Here is a 19,161-nt window from a genome sequence, read left to right as displayed (position 1 = left end):
TAAAAATTATCATTAAAAAGTAGCGACTGTGGCGGCCTGATCTACAGAGTACAGCGCCGCTCCGGGTAGGAGTTTCACACCCATGAAATGGGAATAGAGGAAAAACTGATCTTCCCCTGAGTGTCCAGAGATCTACACACAGAGATCTTACCGGGAATTTTGAAAAGCACGCGTACTTTTCACACTGAGCCGTGCGGTGCCCGCAGCGCGTTTGATCCAAATGCAACTTTAGATTTTCTTCAATGAGCAAATATGTGGTCTGTGTTCAGTCCATGCTCACCTGAAGCCACAGACGTCTGAACCAGGTGTTTTTTCTGGCATTCGTGGAGTCAGGTGGGACAGTAGTGGCCTAGCAGTTAAGGAATCGGTCCCGTAATCAGAAGGTTCGAATCCCGATCTGCTGAGGTGTCATTGAGCAAAGCACCGTCCCCACACACTGCTCCACTGGTGCCTGTCATGGCTGCCCACTGCTCACTCGGGGTGATGGGTCAAATGCAGAGGACAAATTTCACTGTGCGCAATGTGTGCTGTGCTGCTGTGACAATCACTTCACTTTGAGGTGAGCGCGAACACAGATAATCATAATCGAATCAAATCGAAACGTGAGACAAGTGAAGGTTCACACCGCTAATGAACGGTGAACGGCTAGGGGCGGTGTTTAAGTTGTTCAGAATGAGAAAGTTTGGTGTGTGAAAGCCTACAGACTCCTGCCCCCTTTTAAACATGTAAACGTCATTGCAGATAATCTTTCATCTGAATGTCAGAAATAATTAAACCCTGTTAAAAAAAAAAAAAAGAACTGGGTGGGCGATTCGCTCCTCCTCTAAAACATACAAAAAAACTAGCAAACTAGCAATCTGTTTATTTCTGTAAACCCTAAAGACACAAATGATGTGACAATAGCAAACATGCCCCATGCGCTGAATCTTATACAGCACTGGGAAAATATGGATCTTTTGTAAACATGCCATAAGAGTTAAGACTGAACAGTTACAGTAAACCAAAACCGTCAATCATCCAATCAGTGGAAAAAGGTGTGGAGAGTGATCAGGATGTGATCAAAGGTGAAAGGACCTCACTACAGAACTGGATGAGATCCCCACTTAAAAAAACAAAAATTAATGTAATACATTACACATTTTAATGCATTTAATGAACCCACTACTAATGAGCCCACACCCCACTAGTTCACATTAGCAGGAAGCAAGTGCAGTTGTTTGTGACCCGACAACAGGCTACTCAGCAGTCGGGTCACCGGGTCTGGCTCAATTGGATTTTTCTAGATGGCAAAAATTAAAAATCTGGCCAACTATACATAAAAAAAAGAAGATTGAAAATACGAAATCAAATTAAACGTGAATCGGGCAAGTATTCTTTTTTTGTGTGGCCGCGGTGCCACGTTTTTTAAAAGAGAGGAGAAAAACCGACAACATATTTAAACAGATTGTGAAAACAATTCCATCTGTCGCCGTTGGCCCGCCACCACTCGGCAGATGGAGCACTTATCATTATAAATGCTAACGGCTTTCAGGTTGCCAATTGGCTCCTAAACCCCCCCTGCCACCTCCCTCTCAACGGCGGCACCAAACAAAAGGAACTCCTTTATTTCATTATTTCCCCATTATGGCCGACTCGATTAAGGTGGGCTATTAAAGGCCAGGGTGGGACCACCAGGAGGCTGTTGCCAGTCTTGATTGAAGCCGTGTGGTAGAGATGGCTCACACACACACACACACACACACAAACACACAAAAGGCCACCGTTCTCATTCTTCTGCACAAGCGGCTAAATTAAAACCCGGGACGGCTCGGAGGCGACGGCAAAATCAATCTTTTAATTAAGTACATCATTGCATCCTTAACAAGCATGAATCAACTCCCTCCCAGGATTAGTAAGAGCAGCCGAGCATGCAAACCTGCAGTAAAAGTGCAGGTACGGCGGTCAGGTGACTCTCGGGGGAACTGAACCATATGTTGGAGGATTAATGATCATCAAGGTGTTTTTGGAGCTGACTGGTTAACTATTCGCACCAAAGGCTACGTTCTGAAAGGTGCTTAAGTAAAGAGCCGAAGGTTGCATCCAACACAGCACATTTCTGTGCACAGTCAGGGTGGGACAACAAATCAATACACCAACACATTATCCAGTTTCACGTATGGATATATTGGGGTTTTCCATTTGCTGTTGTTGGAACACTTTCATTGAGCTGCTGCCACCAGGCTGACAAATTCAAGTTTATAGGTGTAAACTGAATTAGTTTTAGAACTCCTTTGTGCCAATATCTCTCAAGTTTTTTAAAAAAATTATTCAGAAATTTTGTTTAGTTAAAATTTGCCGTGTTTGTTTTAGCCTTTAATGGAAGGGGTGGGTCCATTTCATATTTGTGGACAGAGGACAACCAGTAAGTACTTGGGTTGTAATCATCTGTTATGGATCAGTGCAGCATCTAGGGAACAGTTATTTCTAGTTATTTACACCAAGGTTTTTCCTCTGCATTCCCATGTCAGACAAAAGATATAATGCACTTCATTTTGCGCACTGTACCACTTATTGTCTTATTGGTGAACAAGTTGTGTGTGAAGCTCAATTGGACCGAGTTTTAGCCACTCCAGTGACACTCTGGAAGACGAACGGGCAACCCACGTCCCAACATGTGGATATTTTCCCCGCTGACATTACAGAGGACTTTGTGTTGATGACTGGCGTGAAACCTCCATTTAATACATCAGGGCTCTGCACTTGAACACAATAAAATGCGGGGAACATCCATGGCCATAAAATACTCTTTATAGCCCCGCAGGTTGATTATTTAGCCTTGATAGATGGGAACTGGCTCTCAGACATGCCCGCTGCCAGGCGCCTTGTGATAAAGCATTAAAAATGCAAAGCAGGGGTCCTTTCTGTGGCTGCCACCGCGTGGCTTGCATTTGTAGATAAATGCTGCACTGAAGCTCCTTCACTGGGTGAAGCGGCGGACAAAAGCCCCTTAATCCCCAACGCGGCTCCGGCAAGGCCTCCAGCACACTTCTGGGCACACGTCGGGAGAGAATAACGGAGAAATACATTAACCCGACTTGGCACTGCCGCCCGGCCCCACACACACGTTCCTACAACTATGATTGTGACCCCACACACACACACACACACACACACACACACACACACACACACTCCTCAAGGCATCAATATATTTATAGCAGATTCCATATGATATAATGCATATTATGTTCCAGAGGTAGCAAAAATAATAAAATAATGGACTATCAAAGACTAGCTGTAATCAATCAAAATTGTGAATGACCGACACGATTCACACTCATTTTTTTTTTTGTATGAATATGGAGGGGCGGCTATTGACGGAGGAAAAGTGAGTAGGCGCTTCTCCTCTCCACCCTCCCAGCTCTTTTCCCCCCTTCTGCGATGTGTATCTTTTGTTTTCCTTGAGGGAGCCGGGAAGCTGGGCCGCTATCGGCGGATCAGAGTGTGGTGGACAGTGATAAGTGAGAGCCACGGCGAGGCTGACAGACGAGCAGTATCTCCGGCTCTCACACTGCTCAGGGACAATACGCAAACGCGCGCACACACGCACACACACACACACACACACACACACACACACACAAGTACTTAAAAGAACACAGACACAAACACTCCAGAGAACACACAGAATGTGGTTTGGCTAAAGGTAGAACATTCATAAGCCAAACTAGTCGGCTGTGGATTACGTGTGAGGATCAGACAGGAGGTAAATGCTGCATGCGCCATTCCGCGGTTGGTCACTTTGCATTGGGGCTTCATGGCGTTTTGATTGTAACCTCGCAGGTAGGACAGGCCTCAAGACGCCGCATCTGCTGAATAACCCCTGACCCTGCATTATTCCCTGACGCCAGGACAAAAGAGCTCAGGAGGCTTAGACCGAAGTGCAGGTCAATTATCACTTACATGTGAAGAGCTAAAAGTGAATTAAAAATCAATTAGAGTGTAAAGTTCACCAGAGGGGCTGAGTAAAGTATCATTTATCAGAGGGAGAGGATGATTACGTCAGGATTAAGAGCCCTTAACCTCAGTCAATAGGGAGCAGGTACTTTTATTACTAACTACATACATAAAATATAACATGGAATCATTTTAATCTTAAACATAAGAAAAGGACTAAATGTAAAGAAACATAACATTCAAGTTAGAACGCTAATCAGCAGCCTGTTTGGTCTTGCAATACCCCAGTTAAACCTCAAGAGGCAATATAGAGCTACAGTAGAATCAAGCAGCATCAACGTCGGTACGTTTTCTAACCTCCTGTCAGTCATAAGGTGCAGGAATTGCAGTTGTAGGAATGCAGCTATAGGAACTAACCAGCTGGGGAGTTCCCCTGAGAACTAATTCACACTGCAAGTAGGAACTGTGACACGACCTCAGACGTAAAAGACGTCAACATTCAAAACAAAAGTTTAAAAAATTGCTTCGGCTGTGGTAAATAATCTTTAGAGAGAAAATGTGGTTGTGAAGTGATTGTTATTGGGACACACTGCAGCACAGCCCACGGTGACACAACGAAATGTGTCCTCTGCTTTTAACTATCACCCATGGTGAGCAGTGGGCAGCCATGACAGGAACCCGGGGAGCAGCGTGTGGGAAGCTGCTTTGCTCAGTGGCACATTGGCGGAATGGGATTCAAACCAGCAGCCTTCTGAGTATGTGGCCGCTTCCTTAACAGCAGGATAGAGGGAAAGATGACTGCAGCAATGTACAGAGACATCCTAGATGAAAACCTGCTCCAGAGCACTCTTGAACCCAGACTGAGGACCAGACTTGAATATGATTGAACATCTCTGGAGAGATCTTAAAATGACTGTGCACTGACGGTTCCCATCCAACCTGCTGGAGCTTGAGAAGTGCTGTAACGAGGAATGGTGAAACAGGCCATGGATAAGCGTGCCATAGCTTGTAATTGCTGCCAAAGGTGCAATGACAAAGTATTGAGCAAACGCTGTGAATAAATATGTACATGTGACTTCTCAGTTTTATTATTTTAAATAAATTTGCCAAAACCTCAAGTAAACTTTTTTTCACGTTATCATTATGGGGTGCTGAAGGAAAAAAAGCATTTGCATCTTGGAATAAGGCTAAATGATAAAATGTGCAGAAAAAATGATGTGCTATGAACACTTTATCATGTTACAGCCTTATTCCAAAATGGATTAAATGCATTTTTTCCTCTCAATATTTCTTAAAATATCTTGAAATGTCCCCTATTGAAGAAGTTATCAAGGTTGCAAAAGTGGTAACTTGATAAGGATATTGTACATATTACAGCCTCATATCAGGGGGCTGAAATGTTGTAACTTGCCCTGTTTACTCACTGTGCCTCTCAGCTGAAGCTTTTTGGGTTCTGGTGACATGTCCTGAGGGATGAATTTGATCGGTCCCTTGATCTGCCGCCTGGACCTCTTTGTGCCATCGGGCAGCGTCTCCATGGCGATGTCGGCCTCATCACTGCTGGCTTGGTCGCACTCTGAGCATTGCCTGAAAAGGGCCAAGAGGGGAACAAGGCATCTCTCAGTGCACCATGGGTTCTATTCCAGTTTTGCTCAGGCTTTGTTCTCCGTTATCGGCTGTACAATGACGCGGAATCTTCAGCAGAGGATCAACGCCTCGGAGGTCTGTGCTTTTATTTTCCATCAAAGACAGCGTGCTAATACGCTTCCTCGAAATCTGAAAACCTGTTTATGGGTTACAAGCACAGCAGCAAAACAATACGCGGCGTTGCGTCTGAGGCACAAAAAAACCCAAATCCCTAAAAAAAAGAAAAAGAAAAGGCAGGAAAGCATTTGGATGTCACTGCTGCGAGACAAGAGGCACCTTGCTGCCTTCCTGGAATTATGTGGAGCTACGTTTTGAGGTATGACTTGGCCACTGCACAATTTTTTATCTTTCCAAAAACGCTTTCTAATTTTCCTCCGGCGGAGCAGAACGGCATCGGGCCTTTCATATTCATGGATCGAATTAGTCAGGAGTGGAGTTTGAAAACGGCGGCTTGCGTCTGTGACACTGTGGGGACCTGACATCCTAAAAGGCCCACATAATATTATACACCCATCAGCCATAACATTGTGATAGGTGAAGTGAATATTACGGATTGTCTGGTTACTGTGGCGCCCAGCAGGGGTTCACATATATTATGTGGCAAGTGAACATTTTGTCCATGAATTTAATGTTTTGAAAGCAGATAATAAATTGGGCAAATTATGGGATTTGGTAGTATGAAAAAGAAGACCACAAAGTCCCAGGTTCAAACACCCCGTACAACCATTGCGTCCCTGAGCAAGATACTTAACCCTGGGGGAAACGGTCTCCAGGGAAACGGTCCCTGCAACTACTGATTATATGTTGCTTTGGATTAGGGCGTCTGATAAAAATGGAAATGGGCCGCTGTGAAGGCTAGACAGCTGGGCCAATCGAGGTAAACCATGGAGGCGCAACTTCACAACTTGGTACCAGATGACACATCATTCCTTCAGAGGTCTAGTGGAGTCCGTACCTCAATGGGTCAGGACTGCTCTGGCAGCAAAAGGGCCGACTTCCCATCAGCCATGAGGTCACAATGTCAGAGCAGATTGGTATATATGCATAACATCGAGAACAACGTTTCGTTCTGTCTTTTACAAAATCATCCGTTTTTCTTTTTTTTTTTATTAGTAAAATGGTGACAGGTGGTCTTCAAACGGCGAGCGGCAGATATGCATTTACTGATAAAGGGTAAAGTGGCCGCGTGCCCTTCACAGAGAGACGGGGAGATGTTAACTGTAGCTGAAGAGGAAACTCATTACCCCCATCTGCAGCACGGGGCATTCGGTCTTTCAAATCTCTCATCTGATAGTCAGATTAGCCCCGAGTCTGTGGAAAATGCCACATTTCAGTCAAACAAACAAATAAATAAATAAAAGCCCTGATATCACCCTTCGTCGCATTAGCATTTTGGCCTTAGCAACCGCTGCACACGGTGAAGAGCGGGGATCCTGTTGAAGGTGTTTGGTCTCACCAGTAACTGTTCTTCGTCTTCTTGGGCATGCGTGTGAGGGGCGGGTCCAGGCAGCCCAGGTGGTAGCGCAGCTTGCAGGTGTCGCACAGCAGCAGGAGGTGCTGGTCCTGGTTCTTCTTGCAGATTCCGCAGCTGTGGAGGAGCAACGCACAACACGCTAAGAGTCCCGGCAGCATACGGCTAACACTCCGGCGGCGGGTTCACTTCCAGATTCCAGATCACGCCGATTCTTTCGGCTGGAAAAAATGCTGCATGGGGGAAAATATCTGACGGTACGTTCATCAGCCTGACTACAGGGTCAGTATCGGTGCCAGAGACTCAATATACACACAATCAGAATCGGTCACAAGTAAAGCTGGCTTTTCCCAAATACCCCTTATCTCGCGGAACAATGTTATTTTATATTTTTATCATTGTTGTACCTGTAGAGAACAGCAGGGAGACTGGAGGACTTTCCAGGAGAGCCACCTTCTTTCTTACTGGGCTTCCTTTCTTTGGGAGCTTTCAGCACAGCCGGAGCGTTGAGCTTCTGCCAGGAAAATAAAAAAAAACAAAAAAAAACACACACACATCATCTCTGCAACCTGGACAGAAATAATTCAGCAAAATACAGGATTAGGGGCTAAAACCCCACATTCTGTCCACTTTTGGTCTTTAAAGAACAGGCCCTGGGGACTGTTAAGCTCATAAGATCCAGAACTTTGTTCAGATTGGACTTTTTGGAAGGTAGGTGTGGTGAGGGGGTGTAGATTCAGCATCCACCTGCATGTCTGCCGTTTGGGTTAATTCGAGAATCTGAGGGACCGTCACCAATGAGGAGTGGCTCTAATCTATGTGTGCCACGGCAACCATGTAGAGATTCATTTTATGATGCTGAATACAGACAACAAATACCACGACATACTGTGATATTAATTTTAGCCCTTGCCTTAAGGAGGAAAAGTCAAAATTTGTTTTGGCCCATCCAGAACTTTCTAACGTGCTCCGGTGAAACCGTTCAGGCAGAAAAACGCATTTCCAGAACGAAGTTTGCTTTACGTGAGGAAGCGATGTCTTAGGCCGACGTCGTGTGGCGCGCCATCAATCTGACACCTCCACACTCCAAAGCGCCACCGAGACGGTGTGTGCGGCCGGGTCCGCGGATGACGGGCCTCCCGCGCCCCTAAAGACACTTTTATTAGACTTTTCGAGCAAAATCGCTCTGCCAAGCCTGGGCGCTCCAGTGAAAACGCTCTCTGGGTGGAGGCAAGACGGATGGGGGTCCGGGTTGGGGACATCAATAATTTCGGTTAATGTACAGGCGCCGGTGACTGATAGGGAATGGAAATGTAGCAGATAGATGACACAAAAGCCACGCGCCTCCTTGACTGATGTTGCTACTTAAACGTCTCGTGTTTCTAATTACGTGATTTATGGCGGCCGTTGCAGATTTGCTGGCAGTGGCTGTTTCTTGCACGCCATCTCTCTCCCCCCCCCCTCCACCCCCAACCTTCCAGCCCCCGACTCCATTACCGCCGCATTTATCTGAAGCACTGGGAGACACTTTCCAAGATGCCTTTAATTAAACGGCTTACGCACTCGGCACACGAGAACTTTCTGAGTGCGCGAGATGTGGGCAAATACTGCGCACGTCGGGCCCGTGGGGCAGTGGTGGCCTAGTGGCTAAGGAGGCGGCCCCGTAATCAGAAGGTTGCCGGTTTGAATCCCGATCCGCCAAGGTGCCACTGGGGTGCCACTGAGCAAAGCACCGTCCCCACACACTGCTCCCCGGGCGCCTGTCATGGCTGCCCACTGCTCACTCAGGGTGATGGGTTAAATGCAGAGGACAAATTTCACTGTGTGCTGTGCATCACGTGTGACAATCACTTCACTTTCACGCGGACAATTAAAACTGCGTCCAGCTCAATCGCTTAATCACTGCATGATGTCATACTACGTAGACATATCACATCATACACTTTTCCTCATTAGGGGTTGTTAGATTCGTGATCATTTCACTGCAAAAAAAGTCTGAAGCTCAAAATAGTCACAAAGCTGCCAAGACCAATATACCGTGGGATTTCTGCAGAACCTTAACCTTGGTACCCCGTGGTATTGCCACAGAGCTCCGTCTGAGCTGAAGTGAGCCAGAAAAAGAACTGATTCCCCATTACAAATGAACTCGCAGTCTGAACCTAGACAGAGCCGAGTGCAAGGTTCCCCGTTTTGCTGGTGCAGATGGATGCTTTCCAGAAGACCAAGTTTGGTTCTTCTACAGAGAAGAATATGTAAATAAATAAAGAAATAAATCACGTAGTTATTATCTGACGAGTATCTTTAGTCAGGGAGCGTTTTCTTTATACAATATGAACTGGAGAAGTAGCTACCTAACCCCGCCCTAGGAAAGGTGGCATATCAGCGGTATCAGAGACCTGAGGTAACGCGTATCAGAACGACGTCACTCCTGCAGGCTGGACAGGTGGAGCGTTTGAAGTCATCCCTCCATGTTCTCCGGCTCGCCGCGATTAGGGAGGGCCATCGGTGCCTCCGCAGGGACGAGGCCATTTCCCCTCAGCAGAGAGCCATCAAACACCTCCGAAGTGTGTATGCTAAGGTGTGCGTGTGCGCGTCAACACGTACGTCGTCTGCGGCGCTCCGCTCATTCTCACCTCGGCACGGCCAGACAGATCTCAGGGAAAACACAGCCGCCCTCTCCTCTCTCACTTTTCCCCCTCTCGCGGATGCCGTTCTGCGCCTGTCAGCACATCAAGGTGCACGCCTCCGATCCCCCGAACCCCCTCTCAAGTTAATGACCCCCTTTAGTACCTTCCAGTAGCTTCTGCCCTCTTTGTTCCTCACCCGGCGTCGCACGCATTAAAATGCAAAGCGAGGATCTGAAAAGGGCCCTTAACTTCCATTAATGTGACCGATGTGCAGATCGGCTTGGGCCGGTATGCCGAGCGCCAGTTAACGTGGCCCATCGCTGCTGACCGAAAGGGTTTTTCATCCTTTAAACTGCATCGCTGAGTCGGTTACTATGACGTTAACAGCGGGAAAAAAATACCCCCTTTTAAATGACCGTACAGGGACAGACATGTCGCAAGTACATTTCAGAAACTTGCCATTCGCACTCATTAAGTCGCCGTCACCCATGGCGACGCGCCTTGGCAGCGCGGTTGCCATAGCAAGCAGGTCCTGGGTTGGGGGGTGGGGGCAAGGTGGGAGGTTGTACTGCTTTTAGCTGCGGAGTTGGGTCTGAGAGCGCAGCCAATGACAGGTCAATCAGTTAGCGCAAATGAAAGAATTTTCTGCTAAAACAGGGGAGGCGCCGTTACCCTGCCGCCGCCCCGCGGGGTGTTGACCGCAATCTGGCTTTCTCTCAATCACAAGCCATTACCCGGCAGGACACGGGGGGACCTACAGGACGGGACTGCACTGTTTCCTTCCATGGCTAGATGTCCTACAGCAGACCACCTGAAGGAAACAGCCAGAGAGGGGCGCGGTTGTCTAATTAAGAACAGTGTTGAGGTTAAGGAGGTGGTGCAGTTATGCCCCAAAAAAAAAAAAAAAAAAAAAATCTGTTGCCAGAATATAAATATTGGAATATTCTCTCTCTCTCTCTCTCTCTCTCTATATATATATATATATATATATATTTTTTTTTTTTAACAATTGCCTTATGTACAATATTCATCCATCGGTATGAGTGATTGTTATGTCTTTTAACAAGATGTATGTAGACTGGTTTTTAAAGGTTCCCTATCAGGAAATGTTGACTTTGTGAGATTATTTAACATTAATACGAGTTCCCCTATCCTGCCTATGGTCCTGCAGTGGCAATAAATGGCGATATGTATAAAGCGTGTTTTGGTCATTTGCTTCACCGTTCAGAGAGCGGAGGCTCAAGCGGTCTAATCTGGCTCCACATGTTGTCATACGGGGAAAGGATACCTCCCGTTTGCTTTTCCAACCAGAGGATTTCACAGCCCTCCCCTAAAACATAAATCACCACGGACCGTCATGGCTCGCAAACGAGCATTGCAGTTGCTCGGTAAACACTGTAGAAACAGTGGGTGATTGTCATTGTGAAACACTGCAGCACAGCACACGGTGACACAACGAAACGAGTCCTCTGCTTTGAACCATCACCCTTGGTGAGCAGCCATGACAGGCGCACGGGGAGCAGCGTGTGGGGACGGTGCTTTGCTCAGTGGCCCCTCAGCGGATCGGGATTCGAACCGGCAACCTTCTGAATACAGGACCGCTTCCTAAACTGCTAGGCAACCACTGCCCCACTTGTGGTTGGTGAATGGTGTTGATGATGTCATTTCCGCAAATGCCCCTCAACTTCTATAGGTCGCTCTACTCCTCGTCCCGCCTCGCTCCTCCTCGTTATCATTTAAAGCTACAGACACCGACACGGCGCATCCTGGGGAAATTTCATTGTGGGACAGGGGAAGAGTGGCTGTAATTATGCACCAAGGCTGAATTTCTGAATTGTGGAAGACTTCAGATATAGTATTAGGGGACCACTAAGACCTATATAAAAGCAAATAAAAAAAAAACCTTTGGGAGGGAAACAGAAGAGGAGTGGGTTTGGAGGGTGAGAACATGCTGAGTTCAGTGTAGGCGGCGGTCACATACCTGTCCCAGAATGCCACCCAGCAAGCTCCACATAGCCTGGCCCTCGTTCCTCAGGTGCCCATTGACATTCTGCAAGTCCTCCAGAGACTCACAGAGCTGTGGAGGTCACACACACCGCAGACGAGATAAGACAACGACAGGCTGCAGCAAACACAAACACACACACTAGATTTAACAGTTTCAGAACGACCAAACATTTGTCAATATAATGTATATCCAACGCCCTGCACATGCAGAGAAAGAACAGCACAGCAGTGACATTTATTTCTCTCCAACACACACGGAGAGAAGAGCTCTGGCATTTGGGTCGCCCGACTGCACTCTAAAATCTAGACAACAGATAAGACGCTACTATCTGATAAAGAGCGGCAGAGTGAAAAAGGCAGATGGTGGGGGGACGGGTGTACAGAAAGGAGGCAGGGTTGCTCCAGAGCTGTGAATCTGTGTGATCTTTTCCTTCAAACATCACAGAGGGAATATTTCACACTTCAAAATTAACGCGTTTCGCCAAATGATTGGCCGATGTATTCTAGAGAATTGGATATATATGGATTCGATTGGCTGGCGCCCTATCTGTGCATGAACTGCCAGCAAAGGGAACAGGATGCGCCTCTGTTTACGTCATAGTGGGCATTGTGGCCTGACCCTCTTTCCCACACTAGTCTCTCTAATAGTTTTAAAAATTACAGCAAGCTTTAGTCTGGAGAATTAATCATGAAAAACTCCAGATAATTGATTGCAAAATGTACGATTAATTTGTTAAATTGATTGAGAACACTAGTTTATTAACGTTGTAATTAATAAAAACACCACGAATTGTCCCTTAATGCCCCCACCCGGTGCCCAATCCAGGCAGATCCCAGTGTTACAGCAACTCAAGTGGCACAATTAGCAACACACACTCCATTAATGACACATTATACATGCAGCAGAGAGCTGGAACGCAACATTAACTCTCCTGACTTTTTACTCCTCCACTTCATTCCCTCGTCCGTCAGGCCCGACGAAGCGATGCTGCCTGTGCCTCCCTCACCGAGGTCACATGTTCAGAGAGAGGCTTTGACAGCTATTATGTCTTGTTGGAGCCATTTTGAACTTTTTCCCTTCAAAAAGCTGGAGTCACTTTAACATTCTCTTAGAGCAGCAGCCTTTCCTGGCACCATGGACAAATTTCATGTAAGACAATGAGGCATAATGAAGAGCATGATCGACAAAACTGTGGTTGCTGTACTTTTAATATTTCTACATCATTTTTATTGTATCGTATTTCTTACATCGCTGTTTACATCTTCTTATATTTCATACTGGTGTACTGCTAAACTGAGGAACCTTCACGAGGGATTAATAAAGTCCTACCTCCCTACCGTAAAGAAGAATCGCTGATTTCCTGAAGCGCTCCAGATTAATTTCTGTAGTCATTTTATCTCGGGTTGACATCAAAACGATGAGATTATAAGTGCGGCAAAGAAGCTCAAATGTTGAGTCACAGGGAGATGGTATGGTCATGCAGTAAAATGGAAATAAAATATATTCTGCCACACACTGACTGCTGTCGTAGGTCTCTGTTTAAGGTCTTCATTTATTTATATAATCATAATTCATAGGAGAGTTTGTTACCCACTAGACCACTAACACCCACTCAACTACGTACCAAATACTGAAAAGATAATGATTTTAATGATAAGTAATGAAGTCTGATTTATTTCCTTGTGTGCTACACGGGTGACGGGTGGCGTCCCAACCTTGTCGTACTCCAGGTGGAGCTTCTCCTGCTCCGTCTCCAGCTTGTCTTTCAGGCTCTTCTGTTCAGCAATGTTGTCTTGAATCTGAATCATTCGCATGTTCCGCTCTGCATTGCAATAGCATGGTGACAGAAAGAGGGGTAGAAAAAAAAAAAAAAAATACAGCAGTCAATACAGCAATCGCTACCCACATAGCCTCAGAGGGAGGGAGGGAGGGAGAACGAAAGAAAGAAATAAAGAGAAAGAGGGTGCTGATGGGCCTCCTGCTGGAAGCTAATGGAGTGTGTGCCCAAGGTTACAGCCATGCAGCCGCACACATCTGCTGCAAGCGGCGCTACAGTCGCAAAGAACGTGCCAGACTACATACTGAGCACCGTGCACACGCCCGCCCTGCACTTAACCGCTCTTCAGATTAAACCTCTTCTACAGGAGAATGAGTAAAAACAGGGCACAGCAGATGGTTTATTTCAGGACGTGTCATGAAGGCCAGGTCCATAGGGTCACTGGAGAATGTATATAAACACAAACAGGTCACAGCATTCAAAATTTACGGAAATAAACACACAGACACAAGCGTCTGCTTGCTAGTTCTCCGTATGCTGGAGAAGGAGAACTAACTACCCACCCAGCCCTTTCTGGTGGTGTGAAATTATTGCTGATTAACTTTCATGATGTTATTATTGCTAGGCAAGGCATTATAATCATGTTAGTTTACCATGCATTAACACAGTTTCCTGCACCTAAAAAAAAAAATAAAGATAATATTTTTTTGCAGAATTAAAAAAAAAAACTACTACTGAATGTTGCGCAGAACAATGCGATTAATCACATCGCACTTAATTGCAATGAAAATGTTTCAGCACTAGTTTTTATTAGCAAAGCTTTTAAAAGGGAGGAGCCTGTAGGCATGATTGACAGGGGTCACCAACCCGTGATAACAGTGAGTACAGAAGTTGAATCAGGTGTGCTAAATGTAAAAAGGTAAACACAAACATGTGCAGGACTGGTGCCCTCCATTCTCTACACTCCTAATAGCCGTTGTACTCAGGGTATTTCAGTGCATTCTCATGGCGGAACTTTTGAACGTGACATTAGTAAACCCGCCCACGTGCTGTTTCGTAAAGAGGTTTTGGAAATCTCTCGTACCCAGGTAGTAGTTAACAAAGTCGGCGGTGAGGGCGGGCTGTTTGTGTTTGCGCCGCCCATCCACGCTTGTGTTGGTGTCAGACGTGTCCACGGGGAAGATGTCGGTGCTGATGCCCATGAGCTCAGCCTTGCGCATCAGTTTGCGGATGGCCGAGGCGCTGGAGGTGAGGGGACGGGGCAGCTTCTCACGAGGGACCCACGCCTGTGGACGGGTGTTCCGTGAGAGCTCCGCCTTGGTGCGGTACTGCTGCAGTCGAGTGGTGATGCGAGCCTGAATTAAAAAAAAAAACAAAAAAAAAAAACTGTAAAATTCACACTAAATCAAAACTAAAAAATCTGCAGCTAATAGCATATAAAATCTCATATTTTTGTATATTTGTATTTTCTGCTCTATTTTCTTCATATATGTCTACTTTTAATATCATTGTTCATGTGTATAGTGACAATAAAAGGCATTATATTTCATGCGATGTGACCTCAGTGAACTCTGACCTGAGCCTCGGGGGTCAGTTGCTTCTCCCGCTCGTGAAGTGACACCTTGCAGTACGACTGAAGTGCCAGGTAGTTCTTCCTCTTCCATTTCCTGTCAAATCGGTCTGCATGCTGTTTACAGTAGGCAAAGAAAGGGTCCGCTATGTCCTGGGGAAAAACACACACACAGATTGAACTCTCCACTTGACTCCTCACACAAGATGGCACGCGATTCCAAAACAAAACCGAGAGGAAAATGTCAATGTTCTCGCTGAAAAGGGTCCTCTTTGTCTTAATGCCACAACTCCCCTGGATGGGGCTCGGCCCTCACTCCACCCTGATAATTATAACTGATGCTTTCATTATTTTCGGCAGATATCGGCAAGGGCGAGCGCGACCCCGGCCTGACGCCGGGCTAATAATCCCACATCCCCCAGACTTTACGGTAGCGCCGGTGTCTGTGCACTCGCTGATAACGGTGACAAACACTCGGCGACAGCATCGACAGCGGTAAATTCTCCCTTTTAAAGGACAAGAGTGCTCGGCTGAAATGGTTTCCTCGCAATTCATCCTTCTTCAGAACAAATCTTGATGAGTGGAATAACAACCTATAGACCTGTTTATACCAGTCTATACCACAGATCCTGTTCTCTTTTTAATTTTTCAATTGTCAATTTAATTTTATTAAATATATATTTGGCTATAATCCTGATAGTTTCAATGATAATGCTCTGTGAATTATTTATTTATATTATTTTTTAACAAACAATACTTCAACAAAGAATACTAATACTATAGCATGCGTATATATACTAGTCTATATATTAATCTGGTTGAAGACACATCTGTTTTAAACAGCAACCGGCACGGCCATTTCTAGGGTATTGCCCCCTCTGGAATGGTTTAGGTTTAGGGAGCCTCTGCGGATGCTATCTGGCCCCTCACCCATTGAGGGGGCCCTTTGCACAGTTGACTGGATTAAGTGGATTGCGGTGAGTAGGCACTTTGCGAAAATATCCACAGTGTTATTGGAACCCCCAGAGGCCGGCAGCTATGGATTAGCCAGTCAGCAGGAAGCTGTTCGTTGTACGCCTTCCGCTCCGCTCCTAAAGGTAAAAGTGTTCCAGAGACTCCTCCCCATCAACAGGTCGTGGGTCACAACAACCAAGACGTGACTCACCTCCTCCGCTGCAGCTTCGGACAGTAACCCCTCCTTCTGGGCGCAGGTGACGTGGAAGTATGAGCGGCACATGCCTGCGTCGCAACTGATGCAAACCCCCGTTCGGGCGAAGCGGGCATCTTCACATAAACTGCACTCCTGAAGATATTGAAGTGAAAGTGAAGTGATTGTCATTATGAAACAGTGGGTAGCAAAAAAAGGTGCCGGGGAGCAGTGTGTGGGGATGGTGGCACCTTGGCGGGTCGGGATTCGAACCGGCAACCTTATGATTACGTGTCAATTTCCTTACCTGCTAGGCCAAACACTGACCCCAATGCCCCAACAAGGTCACAAAATTGCAATCCATGAATATTAATACCATTAAAGAGTGCAAACATCAAGCACTTGTCAATAATGCTTCATAAAATCAAGATTATTAATAATACCTACACAGGTCAGCCACAATATTAAAATATTAATAATGAGTTTTCCCTTTATTGAATCAAAATTCAACTTGAGTTCTCACCAACACTGGCAATCTCAAGAGAGCTCTTAACCTTCGGAGACCCAAGAAATGTACAGATAAAAGTTTAGCACCTTGATGTGCTGAAGCTAAAGCTACATCTCCCAGTGGGCACGAATCGTTAGTGGTTAATTACTTCTATTTAATGCAACACCATTAAATAGCTATTAAACTGCGCTACGTAGATCTCCGTAATTTCCAGTCTGTTGAAAAGCGGAGTCCACTTTGGGGTCCTTATTTTAAGTAACACTGACATTTAGGCATTTCTCTATGGATTTTACCTGCACCTATAGATGCAGAAAGGCTCTCAGAAAGTTGGGATATTTTAAAATGATGCTACGAGAAGAATTAAAATAATAATAGCCATTTTCACCGAGCAATTTCATTTCACACTCAAAGTACAATCTAACGGGGAGAAAAAAAAAAAAAAAAAAAAGGACACTTTCAAGTGCCTGTAAAAGTCATACGCTTCAATAAAGGGAATCTTCTCCAAGCTTAGTGACCCACAAAATGCTCTCAGGAAAAGGTAAATGTCAAAATGTCTCAATTTCTGACGAGGAAAGACTTTATGGAGGATGTAGGGAAAAGGCTGGAGTCAAGCTGGCCACTGACTCATGGCCATCCATCACCACTTGAACACACAGAGCCCCTAATGAGCTTTTTAAAAGGCGTATAATTACGCTGTTTGTTTGCGGTAAAATGTAAAGTGCTGCATGGGGAAGGGACACTTGCCTTGGCGCCGTATTTCGAGTAGTTCATTTCCGTGAGTGTTACCGGCCGCAGTTTGTCGATGTCACCGAACGCCACGCCAGGGACGTACAGTGCACACACAACATGCACCCACCTGTAAGAAAAGAGACAATGTCTGCAAGTAGTAATACAAAATTGATGAAAGTCTAGAATATGAATCCCACTAATACCAGTGGACCCCCCCCAATCAACACATTTGATCTGACTCTGTATCTGTAATTAGAGAAAGAGCATCAGATCGTAGAACGAAACATTCCTGATAAATTAGAAAAAAAATTATTTAGTTAATTATATTTTAAGAAAACTCTGCTCAACCTGCAGACATTCATTTACATTTACAGCATTTATCAGACACCCTTATCCAGAGCGACTTACAATCAGTAGTTACAGGGACAGTCCCCCCCGGAGACACTCAGGGTTAAGTGTCTTGCTCAGGGACACAATGGTAGTAAGTGGGGTTTGAACCTGGGTCTTCTGGTTCATAGGTGAGTGTGTTACCTACTAGGCTACTACCACGCCATTCACAACTCCATGTAAAAATAATAATTAAGGCAAGAAGTGAGTGCATCTGAGCTGCCTTGTTGTGTTGCCAAATTGGGTGGGTCGTAATTTCAAATATTTTCCTGCAATCAGAATTGTGCATTTCTGATATTTATTAGTCCACAAGTAAAAGTGACATCAAGTAAATATTGATCAAGTAGATTTGGGTGGTAGTGTACAACTTCTGTTTCCCTCAACTGATTTTCAGCAGAATAACCTGCAGAGAAGACAAAAACTTTGAGCAAGGGTGTTCCATTCAAGTAGTCCTAATATGTTCTGGGTAGATCACAAGGATGAATGTGTTTAATGATGAAAAAAGGTCCATTTAAATGAGAAAACCTTCTACTGTGGGACTATTGCATGTGTACACACGTCACAATGTGAATAGTGTTGTGCAGCCATAATGTATGCCATATTTTGTGCCTGGTGAGCAAGCAAAGTGGGAAAATAAATAAATAAATAAACAAATAAATAAATATTAAAAAATCGACCGATACGTATCGGTCCATTAGACTGAGAAAGCTGCTGTGCTGGGGTTTTACTGTGGTAAACCAGACAGTTTAAAAATCCCACTGGGCTGCTCAGGAAAAAGAAGGGAAATCTTCAATTGTCGGACTTAGTGGCCTCAAACTCGATCGTTCGGTGTGTCATAATTTCAAAACGTGGACTTCGTGGAAGTCCAATATAAAGATATCCATCTTTGGCGAGCGCACAGCTCCACACTTTAATTTGCTGTTTTTTTCATGCTCTAGTGAAGTAGTAAATTCGGCTTCTGCCGGGCTGTGGAGCTCTATCAGCGATAACGTGGCTGAAGCCTCCACGCTTCAAATAACACACTCACTCTTTCTTATCCTCCCTCCCTCCCTCCCTCCTTCTCTCCGTTTAAACAACACATTCTTGCTCTCCCCTGCTCTTGTTTTTCTCGTTCTTGTCCCCGAGTTTGGACAGAGGTGAAGTTGCAGTGTTGGGCCCGACCTTCCGGCGTCGGTCTCTTTGAAGATCCCGTCCTGATTGGGGCACAGCTCGCAGCTGGGCGTGACGCCGTTCTTGCACGCATCGCAGAACCACGGTTCCGTGGAGTTCTCAGACGCTGAGCTCATGATGGAGTCACTCTCACCATCGACACCGTAGCATCCTGCAACAGATAAGACTGAAAAATCAGTGACCC

At 45.6% G+C, this 19,161-nt stretch overlaps 1 protein-coding gene across 3 annotated transcripts in view; it reads right to left on the bottom strand.

Moving 5' to 3' along the window:
* Window positions 1–19,161, bottom strand: part of phf14 (PHD finger protein 14) — a 62,043-nt gene that overhangs the window by 27,533 nt on the left and 15,349 nt on the right. For 2 of the 3 annotated variants that reach the window (XM_028964075.1, XM_028964077.1), the window contains exons 5-14: window positions 18,969–19,128; window positions 17,436–17,547; window positions 16,202–16,339; window positions 15,043–15,189; window positions 14,551–14,821; window positions 13,405–13,511; window positions 11,663–11,758; window positions 7,462–7,568; window positions 7,040–7,171; window positions 5,361–5,523 (exon numbers count right to left, since the gene is read on the bottom strand). In XM_028964075.1, coding sequence (XP_028819908.1) covers window positions 5,361–5,523; window positions 7,040–7,171; window positions 7,462–7,568; window positions 11,663–11,758; window positions 13,405–13,511; window positions 14,551–14,821; window positions 15,043–15,189; window positions 16,202–16,339; window positions 17,436–17,547; window positions 18,969–19,128 — 1,433 coding nt within the window. The remainder of the gene's footprint in view (window positions 1–5,360; window positions 5,524–7,039; window positions 7,172–7,461; window positions 7,569–11,662; window positions 11,759–13,404; window positions 13,512–14,550; window positions 14,822–15,042; window positions 15,190–16,201; window positions 16,340–17,435; window positions 17,548–18,968; window positions 19,129–19,161) is intronic. The other variant, XM_028964076.1, reaches the window with a different exon arrangement.

Source organism: Denticeps clupeoides, chromosome 20, assembly GCF_900700375.1.
Source record: "Denticeps clupeoides chromosome 20, fDenClu1.1, whole genome shotgun sequence".
Classification (NCBI taxonomy): Eukaryota; Metazoa; Chordata; class Actinopteri; order Clupeiformes; family Denticipitidae; genus Denticeps; species Denticeps clupeoides.
This window is presented reverse-complemented; position numbering and strand designations above follow the sequence as displayed.